The sequence below is a fragment of the Anomaloglossus baeobatrachus genome, chromosome 4 (genome assembly GCF_048569485.1).
Source record: "Anomaloglossus baeobatrachus isolate aAnoBae1 chromosome 4, aAnoBae1.hap1, whole genome shotgun sequence".
NCBI classification, from domain to species: Eukaryota; Metazoa; Chordata; class Amphibia; order Anura; family Aromobatidae; genus Anomaloglossus; species Anomaloglossus baeobatrachus.
Genome location: NC_134356.1, coordinates 508,295,609 through 508,321,633, shown reverse-complemented (window position 1 = coordinate 508,321,633; position 26,025 = coordinate 508,295,609). Strand labels below are relative to the sequence as shown.

The 26,025-nt window shown below is 44.9% G+C and overlaps 1 protein-coding gene across 1 annotated transcript in view; it reads left to right on the top strand.

Moving 5' to 3' along the window:
- The window catches only part of HOMER2 (homer scaffold protein 2), a 321,735-nt gene that overhangs the window by 269,128 nt on the left and 26,582 nt on the right, over positions 1 to 26,025 (top strand). The window contains exon 7 of the mRNA XM_075345844.1: positions 9,228 to 9,338. Coding sequence (XP_075201959.1) covers positions 9,228 to 9,338 — 111 coding nt within the window. The remainder of the gene's footprint in view (positions 1 to 9,227; positions 9,339 to 26,025) is intronic.

Here is a 26,025-nt window from a genome sequence, read left to right as displayed (position 1 = left end):
GAAGGCTTAGCTCCTTGGCAGCTGGTGAAACGAACCTCCACAGAACCGCTCATCTCTAGTCACTGAGTTCAATGAGTTCATCTCGGGTCACACCTAGGGTATCATGGGAACCCCAGCTGTGATCTAAGGTAAAGTCATTGAACTAAATGCCGAATTACTGGATTAGGCAATGTGTGCACATTGAGTATTTGGGTGCAGACATTAATGCATAAAACCTGCATCCCCTGGCAAAAAACGCACCATACTGCATGTGTTTTGATGTGGTTTTGGTGCATTATTTTGTAAGCAGATGCAGATTTGGTGCAGAAATATCTGCACCCAAATACTCAATGTGTACATACATTGCCTTATCTGGTGACCCAGCATTAAGTTCAGTGACTTCACCTGAGGTGAGGTCACTGAGCACAACGAGTTCACTTCAGGTCAGTTCATCTGAGGTCACAGGTAGGAAATGCCAGTTGTGATGTCCGGTCAACTCGAAGCTGTCACCACTCATAGCTGTGGCTCCGTCAGTGTGTCTCAGCAGCCGCAGTGAGCTGTTACGTTTTCTAATGTGACCGTGCACTACGACCTTAGATGTAGCAGAGACAGAATTGCCATGGGATATCGTGTCTGTGGATTACATCAGACCTGCAGAGTGTTTTAGGGGTTAATAAATTAAAGAAAGAGGGTGTTTTTGTTTGATTGTATTTTAAATGTAAAGGTTTTTTCTGTTTTTTGAGGGTTTTTTTTGATTCACAAGGTTAGTAATGGGGGTATCTCATAGACTCCTCATTACTAACCTTGGGATTGATGACAGATGTGATCTGACAATTCACAGCTGTTTTTTTAACCCCTTATACTACCCCATTTGCCACCGCTTCAGGGCAATCGGGATAAGCCGAGTAAAGTGCCGGAATTATCGCATCTAATGGATAAGACAATTAAGGGATGGCTGCGGGCTGCTATTTTGAGGCTGGGGGGACAATAAACATGGGCCTCCCATGCCTGAGAGTACCAGCCCCCAGCTGTCTGCTTTATCTTGGCTGGGTATCAACGTTGGAGGTACCTCACGCCATTTTTATTTATTTATTTTTAATTATTTAAATAATTTAAATTAAAAAAAAAGTTTGGGGTGTCCCTCGTATTTTGATACATAGCCAAGATAACGTACACAGCTAAGGCTGCAGCCTGTAGTAGACTGCTCTGGTTATCAATATACAGGGAACCCTACTCCACTTTAATGATTTATTTTTCCACAACCAATCACAGACGCTGGCAGTCTGACTGCAAACAATCACAGACGCTGTCACAGAGGGTGGGTGGGGAAGCGGTGAATATGCATGAGAGCTAATTAGCGGACGAGGAAGTAGTGTGACTCAGTAAGTATAATACTCCTGTTTTAGTCTCTCTTTTTTACTTCCTTTTAACGTTTATTATTTTTATCCGGGTGGTTGTACCTGAACAGTAACACAGACTACCCTTAGAAATCTGTGTTCGGGGTCCTTGAACGGACACTAGGTGTCAATTACGGACCCCGAACTATACAGTTCTGGTTCACCCACCTCTATTGAAAAGCACATCATTCTTAAAGGTTTACATGCTGTCTAAACGATAGTGCCAGTATTTGATGCATACTACCTATCATTACAGCCAGGTTTGTTTCACTTTTAAACCCTGCAGTGTTTCATACTAGATGCTGGCTGAGGACCATGCCTCTTGGGGACCTGTCACTCAGAGGTGGGAATAAGTCACTGGGGATCAGCCTTTGGAACTAGAGTCTTTAGAGCCATGGTCCCAGATGGCTTTTATATGTATTTTCTTCTCTGAAATGCCATATTGTTTCAGCGTAAAATATACCTGGCTGAAATGAAAGTCAACGTCTAATTAAAGTTGTTGGTGATTATGGCAGTATATGTTAGCTGTTAGGTTTGCTTTCAATTTAAGAATTAAATTAAGTGTACATTGAGCTTGTATCTCTGTATAAGAAAGTCTGCCAGGCTTTCCTATACGGTTCAATACATAGCATCAAAGTGCAAACTGGACAGACTGAGGGCAAAACACTTTTTGCCCTCCGTCTGGTGAATGAAGGCATGTCCAAATTGTAGAATGTAACCTCGGAGCTTTTCCCCCAAATGCCATGTGAACGTCGCCTTAGACTGCAGGACCCGACCTCCGCAGTGTCATATACGCCTGAGGCTGTTGAGTTCAGAGCCGGAGTCATGCGGTCAATACATACATCGCGGACCAAACAGATGTGTGAAAAGGGCCTTAGGGTTTCAAAATAAAGACCAAATTCCATTTCCTGCTCATTACATTTAGATTTATTATATCCCTGTTATTTTTAGTTGAATATACTTCTCTGTAAATTCTTTCATTCCTTGGTTCTGAATAATACTGTCTTTGTGTCTGTGTATTGTGTGCAGTCTTTGTCATCTAATGATGCCTTGCTCCCCCTACATGATGATGAAGCTGAAGCGCAGCGATGGTGGTCACCGTGCCATCACATACGCTGATGACAGGCAAAATTCGCTATTCACTGACATAGGAATAACTTTTTATTAGTCTAAAAATATAATAGAAATGCAAATAAAGCAGCACTTTCCAGATACATTGAAAAAGAGGGTAGAATAATATGCAGAAGAAAAAAAATCATCAGAGGTTTTGATGGGGTTTTTTTTCTCTCTCCCCTTTGTGTCATTGTTACTATTGTATCTCTCACACTCGTGTTTTTTTTCCATGTATCTGACATTCTTGGCTTGCCAAGTTTCCTTATTGGAAAGTTTGATATCCTAATATACATCACCTTAGTCCTTATATCTACAGTTTATTAATAGCCAGCACTGCCTCCAATCTTCCCTCCTACTAGCGCCAATGTTCTGTAATATTTCCGTGAGCCTATTAAATAAATGGAAAGTGATTTTATAAATATTTCATATAACAGCTTCCCTTTGTATTCCACTGTTCAATTTGTTCATTGCTTTAAAAGCTGAATATACCTTAGTATTTTTTTCTAAACTACGAGTAAATAAACTGTTAGGTCACATTTATTTGGTGGGATTGCAGGCCTGAACCCAGTTATCACTGGGGTATTATGTGTCAGTAAAGAAGGGAGTTAAGGCCCCGTCACACTAAGCAACATCGCTAGCAACATCGCTGCTAACGAACAACTTTTGTGACGTTGCTAGCGATGTTGCTGTGTGTGACATCCAGCAATAACCTGGCCCCTGCTGTGAGGTCGTTGGTTGTTGCTGAATGTCCTGGGCCATTTTTTAGTTGTTGCTCTCCCGCTGTGAAGCACACATCGCTGTGTGTGACAGCGAGACAGCAACAAATAAATGTGCAGGCAGCAGGAGCCGGCTTCTGCGGAGGCTGGTAACCACAGTAAACATCGGGTAACCAAGAAGCCCTGTCCTTGGTTACCCGATATTTACCTTTGTTACCAGCCTCCGCCGCCCTCACTGTCAGTGCCGGCTCCCTGCTCTCTGCACATGTAGCTGCAGGACACATCGGGTTAATTAACCCGATGTGTGCTGTAGCTAGGAGAGCAGGGAGCCAGCGCTAAGCATTGTGCGCTGCTCCCTGCTCTCTGCACGTGTAGCTCCGTGCGCTGGTAACCAAGGTAAATATCGGGTTGGTTACCCGATATTTACCTTAGTTACCAAGCGCAGCATCTTCCACGTGGCGCTGGGGGCTTGTCACTGGTTGCTGGTGAGCTCACCAGCAACTTGTGTAGCGATGCTCCAGCGATCCCTGCCAGGTCAGGTTGCTGGTGGGATCGCTGGAGCGTCGCAGTGTGACATCTCACCAGCAACCTCCTAGCAACTTACCAGCGATCCCTATCGTTGTTGGGATCGCTGGTAAGTTGCTTAGTGTGACTGGACCTTTATTGAACTGTATTAATACTTTGTAGTTGTCCATCATTAGATCCTTTTCAACGGACTTGTATAATTTCTGCCTACTTTCATTCACTTGTAAAAAAAAATTGTTTAGCAAAAGACTGCATTTTTAATATTTTTAAGCATGGATGGATTAAGTATAGCCAGGGCCTTGAGATGTGACGTGGGTCCCCAGACCCCTTGTCGCGGGCGGAGGAGGGGACGCCGCGCTCTCCCTCTGCTCGGGTTCGGCTGCCGCGGCTCGGTGGCTCGAGCGATGGGCCGGATCCCGGGGACTCCAGCGGCGCTCCTCGCCCGTGAGTGAAAAGGGGAATTGGAGTTTTGGGATAGTTTATTGTCCGTGACGCCACCCACGGTTGTGGTGATTTGTTAACACCACCGCTGCTCTGTATGGGGAGCCCGGGAGTGATGGTATGGAGCAGCCAGTTGTTGATGTGTCCTCCGTGGGTAGGGGTTGTGGTGCTCCCGGGGCCCGGTGATGGGATTGGGATGGTGGACAGGCGGGGATGGGGCCTGTGGAGGTGCAGGGGCGCAGGGACAGCGCTGTGCCGCACGGCACGGAGGTACTCACTCAGCCAGTAAACACGACACAGTTCTCGGTAAACAAACGGCTGGTTGGACGGGTCCCTCGGACGGTTCACGGTGCTGATGTTCCCTGCAGTTAGCGGTGACGGTCTCTTCCCTGCACCTATGTAAAGTCCTTTTGGTAGCGATGGGTTCCCACCGGTTACCCACTCCTCGGCTTCAAGCTGGGCCGAAGGAGCTCTACTCTTGCCCGCAGGCGCTGGCCCTGGGAAACTGGTGCCGTGGCGGTGTCTCCCCTTCACGGTCGGGCTGTTGCCTTCAATCGGGACTTGGTTGTTAGGATACAGACGTCCCCTTCACTGATGGATTTGGGAAATTATGGCGACTCCTAGCCTTGCCGGGATCCGAAAGGCCCCTGCCCTGGTGCTGACTGTCCTTCGTATACTGCTCCGGTACCGCCGGGTCACCACCCGTCCGCGGTCCTTCCAGCAACCTCCGAGCAGTCCCCCTGCAGACTATCACCGCCGTCTGCTGACCTTGCTGTCACTGTCCGGGGCACACACCCGGACCAACTTCATGCTTTACAAAACTGTTTCTTTTCACTTTACTTCAGCTTCTCTCCTAAGCTCCTCTACCACTTCCTTCTACTTCACTCCCCTGGCTTGAACTGCCTGGTTCTCCCGCCTCCAGGGCTGTGAACTCCTCGGTGGGCGGAGCCAACCGCCTGGCCCACCCCCTGGTGTGGACATCAGCCCCTGGAGGAAGGCAACAAGGATTTTGGGTTAGCTTGGTGTACCTGCAGGGAATGTGGGGTGCATGTGATGTTGTGACCTGTGACCCCTGGCTTGCCCAGGGCGTCACACCCTGATCTATCGTGAAATGTTACATGATGTTTTGGGAGGTCATATGATAGGTCATATGAAGAACATGGGGTGCCCCTGAGGCTTCAGGTGCCACAGGGTAATGCACCTCCATTAGGGTGTAGTACTTATCCTGGGTCCAGGGAAGGTCAGTACCAGTTTCCACTTACACATACATGCAGTAACACTGGGTTGCCCTCCCCAATGGGGACCAGGCCAGGGTCGGATCACAGTAGAGGGTCACTACAGCGGTGGGTTTAAAGGACGCCACTGCACCAGGGGCTCCCCGATCCACTGCAACTGGGGACTCGGGGTCAGGGAGAAGCAACCACCAGAAGGAGTGAGGAACACACAGTGGGAAGAGCAGGTTGACCTAGTGAGAGTAGTGAACCAGCCGGTGGCAGCGGCTGGGGGCAACAGCTCAGAACACAACTACAACTGAGAGCACAGCTACAGAGACAGAGCAGAGCGGACGTGCGCAGTTCTGCGGGCCTAGGTGTTCAACACGGTCGCCGGGGAAAAGCAGGCGTCTGCTTCCACAGGACCGGCTCCATCGGGATACAGAAACCTAGGGCAGATATACTTCACGTTATCTACTAATTCTGCAAGGGTCGCGGGGAACGGCTAAAATAGTCACTGGACCCGTCCCAATGAGTCTGCAGTCAAATAGCATATATAGGATCAGGTTGAGGACTGGCCCCACAACGGAACCACGCTATCAGCATACAGAGTGGGACACTTTACTGACACCGGGATCCCCAAGTGCTTCACACCACGGGGGTCCGATACCTAGCGCATGAAAGGAGGGAAGGTCTCACAGGCTGACACACACACGAGACTTGACCTTTAACGGATCCGGGATCGGCTTGAGCCCATCGTGGTTGAGACCGGTACTCTGTGGCAGCGCCTGAATTACTTGTGAGTTAAAGACCTGGAACCACAGCCCCTGTCTCTGCCTCTCCTTAACCGGCGCCCAGTACTGCGGCGTTAACTGGGACTGCCACTACCACCGTCCTCCTCCATCATCCTCCCCGGGGTGATCCCGCTCCGCCTGTGGGGAGCGACACTATCCCGGCTGTGACCCTCCTCATCAGCCCCGGAAAGAAGCACCCACAGCGGCGGCTCATCCCTGGCCATGTACCACAGGTGGCGTTACGATCTTAAAAAGACTTTCCTAACCTCCAACTACAACCTCCATCCTTCCTACCACCCTCCACCCTCCTTTCTGTATGCCTCAGGGAAACGGAACCGGGCCAGGGCACCCCATGACGACGCAGAGGATCTGCACCCCCTGCCCGGCAATGAGTAGGTTAAAACACCTGCCCCGTGGGGCACTACAAAGACATCGGTGCTCTGCTGTACCGTTTTAGACTTATGAAGACAGAAGGCGTGGCAGGGATAGCACGCAGCCATGACTTTTTCCTTATGTACAGCGACATACATAACAATAGAGAATACTTTATAATAAGGGATGGCAGTACACATAATAAAGAGGATGCTATGTAATAAGGGATGGCAATAGTGGCAGACTGGAATACCCTGGGCCCACCAGAGAAAATAATTCCTGGGCTCCACTATGTAGCTACTTATAAATAAATATAAGACCACCAATTGTGTGGAAAAATGTGCTAATAGGGTATAATACAATGTAATGCATTTATTAAAGCACCACTACAGGGTTTTTTTCTTTTACCGCTGGAGTGGGGGGGTTCTCATCTAAGGTCCCTGACCTTACTCTTATACCAGGGGCGTACATAAAAATCATGAGGCACCATGGCAGAATTTCTAATTCACCCCCTCCCCACAAATAATAATAATAATATTCGGCCTTTATTGCAGACCACAACAGCGTAGCGTGACTACTTTTTTTGCGGCAGTGTGGTCAACCATAAACTGCCATCCTCTTTACTCCGCCTTTTTCGCTCTATATTTTGAGCTGCTTTTTAAGTTGTCTTTTTTTCACTTTTCCTCAACAATTTTCTTATACAAATATTTTATACAGAGTGATAAAATATGAATTTTACCAAATGTTGCATTTTTTTGCGCTTTTCACTCCAGCCTCTGGAGTAAGATATCTGGAGGCATTTCTAATTTGGTAATTTGGCACATTTTTGCGATATATTAAAGAATTTGCGACTTTTGGTGCTGAAAAGTCGCAAAAACTCATAAAAGACAAAAAATGGCTTTTTTTATTTATATTTTTTTTTATTTTGCACCAAATTCATGAACTGCATGTGCCATTTTGAAGAATTTGATGCAAAAAACCTGCCATGAGTCCATTAAAGAAAATTGACTTCAATGAGTTGCAAATTATGAAACGACCTCAATATATCTAGATACTGGAGGCTTAGGGTATGTGCCAATGATCTGGATATGCTGGGTCCTGGACACAAGATGTCTTCTGCTGTGGGTCCGTGAGTGTTGTCCGCAGGAGACCGCGGCTGCCTGTGCCCACAATCGGTTCGGTAAGCTGTAGACTTTCTCTCTGTTCTCCCTGCAGAGAACACTCGCGTCTCCACAGCGTAAACTGACATGCTGCTGCTTGGAAAGACGTCCACTGTGCTTGTACTGTACAACACAGCATTTTGGATGCAGTGAAAACACGCTACATCCAAAACGCTGTGAACCCTAATCGTGGGCATGCAGCCTTAGGGGATGTGCGCACATGTGCGTATTGCATGCAGTTACACTGCGTTCTGCACCGCAGCGTAACTGCATGCGTCCTGCGTCCCAAGCACAATCTATGGAGATTGTGCAGGAGCCGTGTGCACGTGGCATATTAGAACGCAGCGAATTGGCTGCTGCCCGAATCGCTGCATTCTAAGAAGTGACATGTCACTTCTTTCGTGAGGTTTGCATGCTGTCTATAGGGAGAGGCAGCATGCAGAGCGCACTAATCTGCCGGCACCATGCGCTTCAGAATTCAGCTGTTCAGCTGCGCTCTGAAGCGGACCTTTTCTGTGCGGTGCAGAGCGCACACGTGCGCACATAGCCTTAGGCTAGCTGCCCACTTAGCGTATTTTCATGCAGTTACGCTGCGTTCTGCACTGCAGCGTAACTGCATGCGTCCTGCGTCCCCAGCACAATCTATGAAGATTGTGCCTAATCCATGCCGACGTGGCGTATTAGAACGCAGCGCTTCGGCTACCGCCGAATCGCTGCGTTCTAAAAAACATGTCACTTCTTTCATGCACTTTGGATGCAGGTCCCGCTCTGTCTATGGGAGGGGCTGCATCCAGAGTGCATGAAATCGGCTGTTGATTACGGACTGTTTCTGCAGCGATTTGAAGCGCATGTGTGATGTTCAAATCGCTGCAGAAATTTCTGCAGGGACAGAACGCAACGTGGGCACATAGCCTTAGAGGGATAGTCCCATAATTCGTACATTTCTCTTTAATCACTAAAACATAAGTTTTCAATTGGACGAATTCTAAAAACAAAAATCCCTGGTGGTCTAGCTTTTGCTATTAGATGCTTGATATGGCGCCCTCTGCTGTCCTTTTCAGTTGCTCAGTGCCAGTGGTCACACATGCTCAGTAGCGCAGCCCCGCTACCTGGATTTTGTACACAAGCAGTGGAGTAGTTTATGATGTTGTGTAGCTGAATCTATAAGAATCAAAATAGAAGTGTTGTCATCGCGAATACTGGACAAGATAGGGGGAAGTTCAGAGAGGTAATAAATATAATAATGTAACAGCAATATTTAGACACGAGCATTTTTTTAAATTGTTGAAAAATTATGTATGATCAAAAAAGTATATGTAATATTACGGTACAACTGCTTTAAGAGTTTGGGGAATACAAAAAGTTGATATTTATGCCAAGAGGTGCTTGAGATGAACTATCCAAAGCTTTTGGGCATGTAACACTATAGAGGGGCTGTGTCAGATCTCTTTCCACTGTGCGCCGAACATTAATGTTTCAGTGTTCTGAACAAATCTATCCACTGGGTTTTGTTTTCAAGATTGGAGAGCTGGAAGTGCAATGTGACGAGATAGACAAGGAACGAGAGCGGAATGAAGAGCTCAGTAAGAGATTGCAAGAGCTGGAAGCTGAAATTCAGGACAAGGAAGCTGTAAGTTGAACTGTTATGCAGTCATCCATGTTATCTCACCTTAAAAAGTACTATGGGCTTAAATGTAAGAGAAGACTATTTCTACTGCACCAGGCCTCCTGAAAACATGGCTGTTGTAGTGATCGGCTTATTGCGGTGTGCCAGACTACTGAAATGTCACATGAGCAGCTGATATCGCGAGGGAGAGCTAGTGGTCACTGTTATTTCTCCATCAATGATAACTCTTATAAAAATTCCATTAGCCACAAATAGAGGTCCTCTAAGGATGGGGATCACCATCTGACATCCATTAAAGGGGTTTCCCAATTTAAACACAGCACAAACATTAACACAATTAAACTGGTTGTCCCCCTTTAGGAACCTTTTTTTTTACTTTGTTTTTGGCGCTAAAAATATTTTTTACAATTGAGATTCATTAAAAATGATTGCTTTTACAGGGTCTTTGCTTCTCTGCACATTTAACTTTATTGTCATCTATGGCCATAAATCAGCTGAGAGGAGCTCTGAAAAACAGAGATAATAGTTACATTCCCAGTTATAGGGAATTTGGTCCCGCATACCCTCCAAACCACTGGCATATCTGTATTCCTTTATAAATACCCTGCCTAACAAACCCTTTATAGTGTTTGACATAACAGAGCTTTATAAAAAAAAAGTATTTCCAGTTTGTTTTTAGTACAAAACCTTTTGGGATGTTAGTTGTCTCGGTCAGCATGATATCACACCTCCGTGTGGTAGAAAAAAGCCTGGTGACACATTTCCTTTAAAGGGAACCAATCATCAGGATTTTTGTATATAAGGTAAAGCCAGTGCTATACTGGCACTATCAGGCTGATTCTATACATACCTGTAGTGGTCAGCTCGGATGTTTAGGTTTTGAAATCCAGGAAAGTAAAGTTTATAAAGTCGGCAGCTTCTTGAGTGGCAGCAGCTGAGGATCAGATAATATCTGGGGAAGTATTCATAGTTATCCCCTCCCCCTGTTAGAATTAGCATAGGTATTATACAATTGATTTAATGTTTGACTTTCAAGACCTGTGTGAGGTCATACCCATGTGACCAGAATCGGCGGGGCCTCAGCCAACAAAGCGGATACCAGGAAGCAACATTTTCTGTTGTCTGAAGCCCTGCCCCTTCTGGTCATATGGGTATTACCTCACACAGGTCCTGCTAGTGAAAAGTTAAATCGATGGTATAATACTTACGCTAATTATAACAGGGGGAGGGGATAACTATGCATTCCCGCCCCCAAATATTATCTGATCCTCAGCTGCTGTCACTCAAGCAGCTGATGATTTTATAAACTTTACTTTCTTGGATTTCAAAACCTATACATCCAAGCTACCACTACAGGTATGTAAAGAATCAGCCTGATGGTGCCAGTATAGCACTGACTTTAGGTTATATACGAAAATCCTGGTGATTGTTGCGCTTTAAGTTTTGCTTTCATTGTTTCCTTAGAACAACATTAATTTTGATTTGCACAAATTGTATAGTGGAAATTTGATACAAGGCGGAAAAAAATCCAGTATAATCAAAGATCTCTCTTGATTTGTTGGAATCTGTTTATCATCAGATCTGTCATATGTCTGTTAAGAATGGAAAAGATGACAGTGGTGTGATAAGAGGATTAGCCAAACGCCTACATTGGAATCCTCTGTGCCGCACTATCGCAGATTTTGTCAGAATCAAATTATTGAGTCATGGAACTCTCTACCTCTAAGAAAGCAGAAGGATCCAAATTATACTTAGACCTGTTTGGAAATATATTGGGGGGTGGGGGGATCAACATACTTTGTAGATTATATTGTTATAGTAGTATATAGTATAGTATAATATATATAATTATCATTGTGGACCCAGGGCCCTTGCTGTCCACCTACAATCTGTTTCGACACAGGAACAGTAAAGCCAGGCTAAGCATCAAATATGATAGAAAAGGGATTAGTTATAGTAGTCAGCCAGTGTCCTTTTGTACATGTTACTTGCTAACACGAGAAATGCTCCCTTGTGTTGAACACAAACCATAACGGGAGGTGCCAGGACCAGGTGATGGCGCGGATCTCTGGAGATTTGAACTCCTTTATTGCAAATTTATTTGCAAATTCTATATATTTATTCTTCAAACACATCTGAAGTTACTGATGAAAAATTCCGGATCCACGCGGTGTGAAACGTACCCAAGTGCCACACCCGGGCCTGGAATTCTCAGGGAATTCCAGCTAATTATCCGGATCCAGCACTCAGGAAATAAAAAATAAAGGAAAAATAAAGAAAATAAGAATGAAGGAAGCGCTTCATACTTACCGAGACACCGGTGCGGCTGTAACTGATCCTACGGCCGCCCATTCTTCTTCCAGAGCAGGGCCACTCATTATTGCTTATCCATATGCCCGGCTTTCCCCGCCCACCGGTAGTCCCCATGTCTCTAGTTGCAGTCAGACGCGCCCCCAGCCTGTGTGACAGCGTCTGACTGTAACCAATCACAGGCACTGTCTGGGGGTCAGTATCTTGGTGTAAAAATAAATAAAATAATTGACGTAGGGACCCCCCATATTATGATAGCCAGTACAGATAAAGTCCATGGCCACTGGCTTCAGCCCCCAGCCATGCGTTTATCTTGGCTGTGTATGAAAATAAGAAGGACCGCATGTGGCATTTTTAGTTATTTAAATATATAATTTAAAAAAACAGCATGCAGTCCCCCCAATTTTGATACCCAGCCATGATAAAGCCTGACAGCTGGGAGATGGTATTCTGAGAGAGCCTAAAAATAGCAGCCTGCAGCCGTCCTGGATTGTTGCATCCATTAGATGCGTCAAGTCCAGCGCTTTACCTGGCTCTTTCCGATTGCCCTGGTGTGGTGGCAGTCGAGGTAATCAGGGGTTAATAACAGCCCTCAGCTGCCACTAAGCCCTAGATTAGTAATGGGAGGCATCTATAAATAAAAATTATGAGACCACCCCATTACTTATCTGTAAGTGAAAGTAAATAAATACAAACACCCAAAAAATTCTTTATGATGAAATAAAAAAAACAAAAATCACCCTCTTTCACCACTTTATTAACCCCCAAAACACCCTTACAGGTCCGACGTAATCCACATGAGGTCCCACAATGATTCCAGCTCTGCTGCATCTGAATTCACACTGACTGCCATACAACAATGACCACCCACTGTAAGCTGGAGGCAAAGACTAGGTGAGCCGCGCAGTTAGCAGAACGTCACTTAGGTGATTTACGGTCACAGCTGGCGGTTCCCATCTGTGACCACAAATCACCTGAGTGATGTCACTGCTGATCGCAAGGCTCACTCAGTCTCTACCTGCAGCTCATAGCGGGTGGTCATTGTTGTATGGCTCTCGCTGTAAACTTCAGATGTAGCAGAGCTGGAATCATCTTGGGACGTTGTGTGGATTACGTCAGACCTGCAGGGGTGTTTTTGGGGTTAATAAAGAGGTGAAAGAGGGTGCTTTTTTGTCTTTTATTTCAAATAATGTATTTTGTCAGTGTTTGTTAGTCTAAGATCATTTGCAGAGTGGAAGGTGGATAGTAAATAAAAAAAATATTGTGAATTTGCACTTTTTTTTTGCAATTTTACTGTACTTGGATTTTTTTTCCTCATTTTCTAGTACACTAAAGGCCTCGACACACAGAGATAAATCTTTGGCAGATCTGTGGTTGCAGTCAAATCATGGACATATTGTTCCATTTGTACACAGCCACAAACCTGGCACTGATTGTCCACAATTTCACTGCAACCACAGATCTGCCGCAGATTTATCTCTGTGTGTGACAGGGCCTTTATTGGCAGAATGAATGGCGTCATTCAAAGTACAATTCGTCCCAGAGAAATCAAGCCCTCACATCTATATGGCTGGAAAAAAAACTTCAGCCTCTTGATAGAAGGGGAAGAAAAAAAACAAAGGCAAAAAATCGCCCCTTGGGTAAAGGGGTTAATTTACGTGCATCACATTGCAACACTTAATGTTATTTATACTCTCTTCCATATGTTGTGCTTGCTGTTACTATATAGTACGCTGTGTTCTGGAATACATGAATTATTAATGTTTTAGCTTACTGGTGATTCCATAAAATGACATTGTCGATGACTCTACTCCCCAAAGACCCTGATGGCGTAAGAAAATGCATAGAACTGCATGAAAATAATTGTGTGTCTGAGAAGAGTGTCATTTAGGTGATTGACAAGGCACAATTTCCCAGGCATAATTGGTCCACAACAGTGTTATAGCTTTCCTTTAGTCACTGCGGTAGAAGCACTTGTTTCACTACCCATCTAATGTGTGTATCTAAGAGATCATGTGCGTGGTCCAGTCCTGAACAGCGGGTAGTATGCTTAAAGGGATTCTGTCACTAGATTTTTACTGCCCCATTGAAGAGCAGCATAATGTAACGGCAGAGACCCTGACTCCAGCGATATGTCACTTACTGGGCTACCTGCTATAGTTTTGATAAAATCACTATTTTATCTGTTGCCAATCTACCAATTCTCTGACTGCAGCGCTCTATCTAACTTTGTGCACATCATTGATTGACAGCTTTCTGTCTACACTGTGTATAAGCAGAAGCTGTTACCTCAGTGGCAGGGGATAGACAGCATTCATAAATATTGAGGAATAAATTGCTGCAGAATTAATAGTTCTTAGTGATAATTTCGTGTTGAAGAAACGGCATTTTGTCAAAACTTCAATCAATAAGTGACATATTGGAATCAGGGTCTCTGTCCTAACAATATTATGCATGTCATGTCCTCATCGGAGTCCGCTCCTGCGACTTTTGCTTAATTCACCAGGTGCCGTCGTATTCCCAATATGGACTGTGCTGGTGATAGGAGAGGAGACGGTGCCAGTGGCTCTTGTAGGTGCAGGCTCTGCTCATCCACTGGGCTGGGTTTCCCTAGAACCTACAGTACCACTGGCTGACTGTAGGTGGTGTGTGTCTTCCAGATGAAGTTATCACCATTCAGCTATAGCCAATGGGAAGACTCCATATGCTTGTAATTCCCCCTCTTGTCTGCTGGTCACTGCCAGAGATAGTTTTGTATTCCTGCTAGTGTCTGGTTCCTGTTCTGTCCTGACTATTGATCCCTGTGTTTTGACCTCTGCCTGCTCATTGACTACTCTCCTGTCTGCCATTTTTGTACCTCGCTGCCATGACTTCTGCCTGATTTCCTGACTACGCTCCTGCCTCCCGATTTTGTCTCTTTTTGTGCCTCTTGGATTGGACCCTGCCTGATGGCCACTCTTTCCTGGATTGCAGCCCTCCATAGGCAGCTCCTGGACCTTGTGTAATTCCAAATCCCTGTACAGGGGTAAAGGGTTTCAGATCCTGACGACTTGGTGGCTAGCCCTAGTCTGTCTGTGACAGTCATCCTGAGTCCGTGGTCAAGGGCAGACTTTACATTGCTGCTATCAGATAAGGTATCAAAAATGTTTGGTGGTCTCTTTAAGATGCTTACCACTGGCTCATAATTGGAAGCCAACTTTCCTAGGGACGTGGAAGAAAAAGCGAAGAAGGTACTGCAACCACAGAGATATTCAATCCATATTAAATTATCACATTTATTGGAAAAAAAATTAAAAAAGGGATTATAAAAAAAAAAAAAAAGTCATGATGTCCAGGTCTACGCATTTCAATTAAAAACACTTCTCACTGAGAGGGACAGGAAACACTTGGAATATTCTCCAATGGCCAAGCCAAAAAACAGATCTCAACCCAGTCTAGCTGCATTTCACATGCTTAAGGCTAGTTTCAAACATTCGGCATTTTGCCAGATCCGGAACACTCCAGTTCAGTGTAATACAGTACAATGGCATCGCGACACCTCCGGTTACATGCTCCGGTCACATGCCAGAATGTGACCGGAGCTTGCCACAATGCCATTGTACAGTATTAACACTACTGGATTGTGCTGGTTCCGGCAATCCGGCGAAATGCCGGATGTGTGAAACTAGCCTAAGACAAAACTTAAGGCAGAATGACCCACAAACAAGCAAACTGCTGCAGTAAATGCCTGGCAAAGCATCACAAAGCAGAAAACCCAGAGTATGGTGATATTCATGGCTTCCAGACTTCAGGCAGTTATTGCCTATAAAGGATTCTCTACAAAGTATTAAAAATGAACATTTGATTTCTAGCACAGTGAATTTGTCCAAATACTTTTGAGCCCCTGAGCTGTGACGATAGAAGATGAAGACGCCGGAAGGTGAGTATAATACAGGGATCCAGGTACTTGCATTTAAAGCACAACTCCAGCGAAGCAATAAAAAGAAAGTGCTGGAGTGTTGCCAAACTCAGCTGTGCTCTTTCCTCCCCCCACACAACTCAAGCAGGAGGTTGGACCAGGAGACCAGAGCTGTATCATTACATCCACCCTGAGAAACCTGCTCTAAACTATGATGGGGGGGGGGTCTTTTTTCCCTAAATTGTTGCTGCCTTCTTATGATTGGGCAACTCATACAGGCAGAAGTAGTACACGCCCAAATGATGATGATAAGCTGATAACACCCACATGGAAGTTAACACATTACGTGCCAAATACTTTGTTGTGGAGGGATCAGTAATCAGAGAGGTGAAATGAAAAAACAAAGCTGTATTCTTCACTGCAGCCACTCTTATATTGTATGTCCTGTGCAACATGAAAACTTTGGTAAAAGATCCTCCTTAATGGTATCATATCTGGTGATGTTTGATGGTGAGCAGGGTAATATCCAGTGGCTTATCTCTCGAGTGATTATTGATTTTTATTTTCATATCTCCATGCTCTACAGTGGAAAGAGAGCTTTGAGGATTTGTAATGTTTTGTATCTTTAAAGAAAATCTGTTGCCTAAGAAAATGTTGTTTATCTGCAGATATAGGGCTAATCAAATGTTTTAACTAGATTTAGCAGTGTAAGGCTAGTTTCACACATCCGGCTTTTCGCCAGTTTGCCGGATTCGGCGGACTCCAGTACAGTGTATACAGTACAATGGCAGAGCGGCAACTTCCAGGTCACATGCTCCGGTCACATGACAGCATGTGACCGGAGCTTGTCGCACTGCCATTGTACTGTATACACTGTACTGGAGTGTGCCAAATCCGGCAAACCAGCGAAAAGCCGGATATGTGAAACTAGCCTAACAGGACCAGTCGCTCGCTTCCAGTAATTAGGGCAGTGCATGGGGCTATAATGGTCACTACACAGGGAACACTCTTATCACTCCCGCTACACTTTGGCAACATGTTGTGCCCATACAATGTACTTACATGGTGCAGTGCTGACTGTCAGTTAAAGTGCAGTGGGAGTGAAAACAGAGTGCTCACTGTGTAGTTACTTATTGTCCCCTGCTTTCCATAATAAGTGGAAACAAGCGGCTGTAGGGAGAATATAACTTTTTTTTCCTCCCTGTAGCCACTGTTTATTTACACTGCCAACCATGATTGAAACACTACCATATTTACCTGCAGATTACCACCATATCAGCAGGCAAATATTTTTATAGGTGAATGGTTCCCCTTAATGCATTATGGTATACTCATCCTGTAAAAATGAGCACCTATATACAGGCCATACACCAAGACATCATCTTACTTAGTACATTCTTGTTTGGATTGACTTTATCCTTCCGTTGGATTGTTCTTATTGGGAGGCTGGGCGCGCTTTTTACATTGATCTTCCTGACACTAGAAGCTGTAAAGATTCAATCTGCATCCAGCACTTTACGTATATTCGACGCTGCTCAATGGAAAAGCAGAAATAGTACATTTTGCTAAGGATCAGTTGCCTGCTGATCATATAAATATAGCTTTATAATGGTAAAGTAGCACTATAATCCTATTAGTACTAACACATCTATTGAATGCTGGGTATGCCTCGTTGACAGATTATGCAGTGGAAAAGCTGTAGCTAAGCATTTTATTGTTAAAATAGTTACTTAATTGAAGCCTAACAAGTTCTATATAACTACCACTACACTAGAATGAACGGACATTCCAGATATATAGTCAAATTATCTTTATTTTTAAAACATTGCCATCCTACTTTATCAATAGAAAGTACAAAATTAATTAAATCATCAAAATAATTTTTAAAGTGCCTCAAATGTAAAAATCTAATATACTGTATATTACTGATTGTGTGTCTTGGATAAAGTAAGAACATAGAACACAGCGGAATTAACTGGATATGCACATATTCCATATACCAGGGGTGCACAACATTTTTTTTTTGGTCCAAGGTCATTGTCATACTAAATCAATTCGAATGGCAGCAAAAAAAAAAAAATGTAAAGGGGCGTTTACATGAATAAATCAGTAGAACCATCGGCAGTATGTTAAATCATCAGAACCAAGAATTTGAGAAAGATATGGAGAGTTTCTGGTCCCAAAAATATCAGTGTGAACATAGCCAAACATACACTGAGTTTTTGGAGCAGAAACGCAACCAAATCCTCCTCATAATCCCAAAACTGAGTTTTGAGGATTTTTTTTTTTTGTTTTACCTGAAGCACATTGTGGATTGTACATTATCAGAACCACAGTACATGAATGAAAATATGGAACTACGATCAGTACATGAATGCAGCACCAGAACCACCATCAGTACAGGAATAATTGCAGATTAAATTTCATGTATTATATATGTATTATATGTTTGCATATGTCTTTAGCACTTACAGCGTGCTGTTGTATTTTTCTGCTTTTGTTTCCTTTTCTGTGGTCTTCTGCAGCACTTCCGACATGATGCCCTTAAAAGTAAAAGCATCAGTATACTGCTCCATAAATATACATCTCACATGGTATGCCCTTAATTACCTCTCACTGTGCTACCTGCATAAAATATTCCCCCACACTGCCCCTTTCTCTAATATCCCCCCACACTGCCCCTCTCCGTAATCCACCACCACATTGTCCCGCTCCATAATCTCCCCCCCACACTGCCCCTCTCAAAGATATTGCCCCCATACAGCCCCTCTCCATGATATTCCCCCACACAGCGCTTTTTTTTTATAATAGCCCCTCACACTGCAGCTTTCCATAATGTCATACTACTCTTCTCCATAATATTCCCACACACTGATCTTCTCTGTAATGCCACCCTCCACACTGCCCTTTTCCATAAGATTTCCCCCCACACTGCCTCTCTCCATAATATTCCCCCACTCTGCCTCTTTGCATAATATTCCCCCACACTGCCCCTCTCCATAATATTCACCCCCACACTATACCCCTCTCCGTAATATCCCCCTTACAAAGCTCCTCTATATAATATACCCCACACAGCTACTTTCTATAATTAACTCACGCTGACTATCTCCATAATATTACACCCACACTGCCCCTCTCTATAATATTCTTCCACACTGCCATCCTCCTTAATAGTCCCCCCCCACATAACTCCTCTTCATAATGTCTTCCACCAACACAGCTCCTCTCTATAATGTCCCCAACCCACTTCCCTCTGCATACTGTGCATCCTTCACAATTTCCACACCCCACTGCTGCCCCATAAGGTGCCCTCAGTAACACCAACCCACCCTCCTCCTACAGTAGGTTAATCTTTGGCTCCTCTATGGAGTGCTTACTGTTTTCTGCCATGTCTTTGTCTCTTCTGCACTGCGGTACTGGTGACAGCTGCAGTGTGATGAGGTGGGAGCAGGTGCTGGAGAGTGGGGCTGCTTTGTCCCCGGTGCTTGAGTGCCCAACTGTATTCGCATTTTTTAGACACGAATACAGGAAAATGAGATCCATAGTCTCCCGGTTCTACATGTACCGCACAACATTCTTCGTCTTAGTCAGGCCATATGTTGTGCAGGCCTGCAATATACAATAGAGGTTGGCCCCTTCAAATAATTTCCTCATTTGGAACTCTTCAGAGGTATTGTGTTGTTGGCACAGTATGAAAGAGGTCACGAACAACGCCTTCCACTCTCTGTAAATCTCTTATATTAATTTATATATTTATATCTATAAATACATGTGTGGTCAATATAAAGTACTGGCACATGACTTATTTCTTCCAAAGACAGTACTAAGGACCATGGGGCATACACTGTGAATGGAAGAAAAGCGATTCCAGTAGCTAAACAGGAAAGGTTTCTTTACAGTTAGAGCAGTCAGACTGTGAAATGCCCTACCACAAGAGGTAGTAATGGCAGATACTATAACAGCTTTTTAAAAAAGGGCTGGATGATTTCCTCAGTACACACAGCATTGTCGGTTATACCGTAAATGACTTTGTGACAAAATGTATAATTGGTGGAGGAAGGTTGAACTAGGTCTTTTTTAAACCTATGTAACTCCATGGTCTGCCAATGTACATCCTTGTACAGGTTTAGAAGAGCTGCTTGTGTCATGTGCCAAAAATAGCAACAAAAAGAGGAAAATATCCTACAAAAATTAAGTATTACTTACAGCAAGATGGGCTGCAGTGTGTACATCGCCCAGGACAAAAACTAGTCCTCTACCAGGATACAGCTAAACCCCCACTAAAGTGGAGGCATCACAGGTGCAGGAGGAGCAAATCACACACACACCTCCATGGAATGGAGCGGGCGATTTCTAGATGATAAAACTACACTCTAGTGGCTTCCATAGAGCGCTGTTCACACATGCAGATAACAGTCAAAAACCCGCAGCCTATTAGGTGACGCCCATACTATTAGATCAGGCGGGCTGCCAAGCCGTACCCCACCTGTGTACCATGCACGGACAGACACTCTACAATGCAAGGCCCAACAGAAAGGGGCCTGGCTGTATCCTGTACAAAAAAATGAGTTTTTTGTTGGTATTTATGGCCATAAAACGTAAGCCTACAACCCTCGTCACGGGACCTCATGCTTGTGGGTCCCTACACTAAATACAAAAATAGCAACAAAAAGAGGAATAAATATCCTCCAAAAACATTTTCCTTAATTTTGTTGCTATTTTTGTATTTAGTGTAGGGACCCACAAGCATGAGGTCCCGTGACGAGGGATGTAGGCTTACGTTTTATGGCCATAAATACCAACAAAAAACTCATTTGTTTGTACAGGATACAGCCAGGCCCCTTTCTTGCATTGTAGCGTGTCTGTCCGTGCATGATACACAGTGGGGTACGGCTTGGCAGTCCGCCTGATCTAAAAGTATGGACGTCACCTAATAGGCTGCGGGTTTGTGACTGTGTTATCTGCATGTGTGAACAGCGCTCTATACAAGCCATCAGTGTGCAGTTTTACCATCCAGCAATCGCCCCCTCCATGTTTGGAAGTGTGTGTGTGATCTGCTTTTCCTGCACCTGTGATGCCTCCGCTTAGTTGGGGTTTAGCTGTATCCTGGTAGAGTACTAGTTTTTGGCCTGGGCGATGTACACACTGCAGCCCAACTTATGTGGCGCAACTAATTTTCTAATCACAATGTTATCTATCTGCAGGTGAATTTACTGCTTAGTAAATTTTCAAACTCTAAAAATAAAACCCCCTTAATTATGCTGCATCTATAATTTATTAGAGAATGGGGTATTAAAGGAATATTATGGGAATTGTGCGTGGGGGGGAAAAAGGGAATAGAATATGAACTGGGAGGCAGCGCTGATATTAGTATTGTTTAGAATGTGAAAGGCACGTTCCTTACATTGTTCTATTGTGTTATACTTGTCTGTTAAGTCACTTTGAAGTTTATTATATCGCTTACCCCAATGAATAGAAAACCAGCAAACTTGGCAAATAAACTGTTGACTAATTGCCCATGCGGGAAGTAGTGTACGGAGCTCCTTTGGATGTTATCCAGTGGTGACTCTACACGGCATGTCGTGTCATTTAATGATGAGCCAAGCAAAGCACTTTTCAGTATAGCGATGACTAAGTAATAATTATTTCTGGTAGATGTGCAGAATAGATACATTGCTGGGAATTTTCAATGTTATTTTACACATCTTTAAGGGTTTTGTGTGGATAAACCATAATACTATCTAAAAGAAAAATCTGATTTTTTTCAATACAGTTTCGTACACCATTATTTAATTTATTTTTGGTACTCACTTATAGAACACTATTAATTCCACAGCGCTTTACAAATGTGTTCATCACTGTCCCCATTGGGGCTCACAATCTGAATTTGTTATCCGTATGACTTTGGAGAGTGGGAGGAAACCGGAGAACCCAGAGGAAACCCACGCAAACACGGGGAGAAGATACTCCTTGCAGATGTTGTCCTAGGAGGGATTTTAACCCAAGACCCCAGTGCTGCCAGACTGCAGTGCTAACCACTGAGCCACTGTGCCGCCCTTGACTCTTTAGTCCACTTGAAACAGTGTTAAATTAAATGGCGCAACAAGCCTGCTCTTATAATTTATTAATCACAGACTGTTATAAGCTGCCTGTTCTTGATAATACTTTCTCCTGAACTAGCGAAAAGATCACTGAAATTATTTAACAGGTCATTCTGTGACAGGACTAATTCATTGGAAATTAGGTGTTAGAGACAAAAGGAGTATTTCTATCTGCAAGATCCTATTCCAATATGTAGTAGGTGTAATAATTATATTAGCAAATGCCTCCAACTAGAAATGTAGTATAGTTCTCCTGATTAGCTATGTTGCTTACCACATGTGTAGGGCATTACATCTTAACCATGCTATGAAGAAAAAGACATGGATCGCACATCCCACAAAAATACAATGATCTAAAGCCGCTAGGCAAAAAATTAATTAAATAGAACGAGGTTCTTTTGTTACCATTCTGATCAGATTGTATTAAGCCCACTGCCACTTCACGGCAAATCTCTTGAGTGGGTCCCTATCCTAAACCTTAAAGTTCTGATCAGAATGGTAACAAAATAACCTCATGTTCTATTTAATTATTTTTTTGCCTAGCGGCTTTAGATCATTGTATTTTTGGGATGTGCGATCCATGTCTTTTTCTTCATAGTGTGTTATACAACATTCTATCACCCTCTTTTTTTGCTTGGATCTGCACTCTCCCCATTTGGCACAGGTGATTTTAATCAGCAGGAGACTGCAAGAGGGGTCAGCCTTCTTTTTGCTCCCAGTCCACATATGGGAGCCAGTGGGAGGTGAGTGCACAGCTCCTCTCACTGAGTGTTGGTACTTTGTAGTGGCCGCTGTTGTGGTGGTGTCGTGTCAGTGGGGCGGCGCGGCCTGGAGCTTTGGGGGCTTTGCATTGCAGCATGGGTGCTGTGAGGCACCAGGTCGCCCGCCCTGCTGGTGCTTTGTTGCTGCAGCAGTGGTTGGCGCACAGTGCCGCACTAAAAGGTTTAGGATAGGGACCCACTCAAGAGGTTTGCCGTGACGTGGCAGTGGGCTTAATACAATCTGATCAGAATGGTAACAAAAGAACCTCATGTTCTATTTAATTATGCCTAGCGGCTTTAGATCATTGTAATTTTGTGGGATGTGCGATCCATGTCTCCTTTTTCTTCATAGCATGCATTACAGCTTAAGTATCCATGGTTACAACCATTAGCAACTATAATCACTATATGATTGGATGTAACAATGCATCCCTGCTGTAATGCCCTGCACATAAGGTAGGTGACAGGGTACTTCCACACTTGCGTTTTTTTCCTTCCGTCACAATCCGCCCTTTTGGAAAACAGCGAAATCCGTTAACGGATTCCGCTGTTTCCCATAGACTTGTATGGATGACGGATTGTGCCAAAAGGACCTGCGTTGCTTCCGCTGGGCGACGCTGCGTTGCTTCCGCCGAGGATTTCACTGCGCATGCTCTCTCTGGCTCCCTGCATCCGTAACCAGGGTACACATTGGGTAACCAAGCAAAGTGCTTTGCCTAGTTACCCGATATTACCCTGGCTACGTGTGCATGGAGCCCGAAACTTCCTCGCTTGGCTCCGCCCCCTCCCGCACTCCACTCCGCATGTACACACGCGTACACACACACACAAACACACACACGTGTACACGCACACACGCGCACACACACTCACCTGTCCTCAGCGCCATGGCCCTTCTCGGCTTCACCCACCCCGCACTCCGCCCCCTGCACACATTCTCGGTGGCCGAACGATCAGCTGATCACCCGGCGACCGGCTGCTGTGAGCGATCAGCTGAGCGCCCGACAGCCAGGTGATCAACTGATCGTTCACAATAGTCTGCCGCTGGTAAAACTGTGTAAAAAAAAAAAAAGAAAAAAAAAAAGCTGATTCCGTTGTTTTGTACGATCCGTTGCATCTGTTGTGCCACTATATGCAACACATCCGTTACATCAGTCACACAAAGCAATGCAACGGATGCCGTTCAACGCAGGTGGGAAACTAGCCTTAATCAGTAGAACTTAAAAACATTTCTAATTAGAGGTACTGTATTTGCTAATATTATTATTACACCCACTGCATATTGGGACAGGATCTTGAAGATGGTAATACCCCTTTAAGTACATTATCATAGCAAGGTGTAACTTGCCCATTTTTTTGCAATTTATCTGATCTTACAATTAGAAAAAAATGTTTAGCGTTTATGCAAATTTCAACTCTAAAAACCAAAGCAGCAAACCTTGTGAAAAACTAAATTTGCATCAGTCTCAAAACATTTGGCCACATTTGGCATGTTATATATGGAAGATGTTCTTAAGTTTCAAGCTAGTTTGTACAAACTGAGTGTTTGGACATCCACCTGACTGACAGATGAGTTTCAATGTGGATAAATGTAAACTTATGCACAGGGACACTAATGTGTGACCTCGTATGTTCTAGGGGGAGTAAAACTGGGAGATTCACTTGTAGAGGAGGTGTACAGCCCCCGTGCCAGCGGCCGAGCCGCTCGGATCCAGAGCCGCAATGGCTCGAGGGGTCTCCGGATTTGAGGGGTCTGCGTGGACACGCGAATTAAAAGAAGAGGGGAAGTATGTACAAAGGGATTAGGAAGTTCGTGACGCCACCCATGGCGCGTGGTAATGTGAGGGACCACTGCTGCTGTTGGGGAGCCCAGTGACGATAGTGTAGCAGCAGGATTTTTAACCTCTCCGTGGGTAGGGGGTTTGTGTCCCGGGGCCCGTTGGATGGTTGGTGTTTGGAGTGCCGTTGGGGATAGGAAAAGGGTTTTTCAGTGTACTCGGTCCAGGAATAACAACACTGACAGCTTGTAAACCAAAGTTCTGAGCACCACTGCAGCTTGGAGGGAGCACGCTTGGCTCCGTGCCCTTGGTGTTGCTGTTAGCCTGTGGCCCTTTCCTTGGCACCTTTGTCTCTATTTGGACCCTCAAGTGTAAAACTCTTCGGGTCCCGCTCACCCGTATAGATAACGGAGTGAGCTTGCTCTCAGGGTTCACGCGTAGGATTTCTTTGGACTGTATTGGGAAAGTCCTATCCCATTGGTGCGCTAGTACCCCGATTTTTGGAGTGGGTTCGGGATGAATCTTAAAGTATTCACCCCCGTCGGGTAAATTACCAGAACGCGTGAAGCTACTTTCCGGCCTAGGGTCCACGTACCCCGTTGTGCCCTGGCCCCTGCCTGGTGATAGCTCAAGGACGCCGGCTGCCCTCCTCGGCAGTCTGTGCCTTTTGACAAAATCCACTGCGACCGGGGTTCCAGCTCCTACCAGGCCCAGACTAACGTCTGCCACCTAGTAACTACAGGAGCCCTGCTCCAGGCCGGTGACCTCTCCCTCTCAGAGAGTCACCGCTGCCTCCTTCTCCTTCCTCTGCTGGCTCACTTCTCCTCCTTCCTGCTCCACTGTCACTTTTTCACTTTCCCCTACCCAACCCCCCCAAGTGGGCGGCCCTATTCCCTTCAGGCCCCCCAATGGTGTGTCTGGTGGGTACAGTGTAAAGTGTTCCTAGGATTTTGATTGGCTAAACTGTTAGCAACACCAAAGGACCAGGACCCATAACCAAGGAGGAGTGGATATTGTGCAGAAGGGCAGATTGCACAATACCCTGTGACGACCTGATAGGCCAGGGCGTCACAAAGAATCTGGGTGTACTTACAGGTCACAGATCAAACAACAACATGTAATGTCAATCAGCGGCTTCTAATGCCAGCAGGATATTGTTACCCCAAATGTTCAAAAGATATATTTCCGAATGTTCACCAAATTTTGCCTGATCTACCCTTGTTCTGCTTTTAAATATTGAAAAGCTCTTACCTCTTAGAAGCAAGCCTATGAGAACGTTGTACATTATTTTTCTTTCGGGTTCGGTTCCACTTGTGTTTTGCACTGACGAGTGCAATCTGATAAAACATTAGATTTCTCTCACTCTAGTGCAAATCTATGGGGCAGGTTCTATCTGCGATTGATTTTTTTATGGCATAGCAGCATGCGGAATGAATCGCAGCATGCTGCTTTTGGCAGTGAGTCTCGGCTCACGGGCCCCCATACAAGTCTATGGGAGTGTGTGAAACATCGCACTGCACTCGCATGTAATCTGAGTGCAGTGCGAGGTACGCAGAGACAGGCAGCGGAGGAGATGGGGACAAAATGCTCCCACCCTCTTCTCTGCAGCTGTGACCTGATCTCAAGATCACAGCATAGTCACATGACCCTCGTCTCGCGCACACAGCAGAGGGTCATTAGTATGTCACTTACGATGCTCTCTCATCAGAAGCTATGCGCAAGTGGAACTGTACCCTTAGGCATGGCCTCTTGTCCATTTGCTTTTTCTAGTATTACACCCTGCAACCTCCTGCTCTCTGGCCTCCCTTCCAACACTCTTGCACCCCTCCAATCTATCCT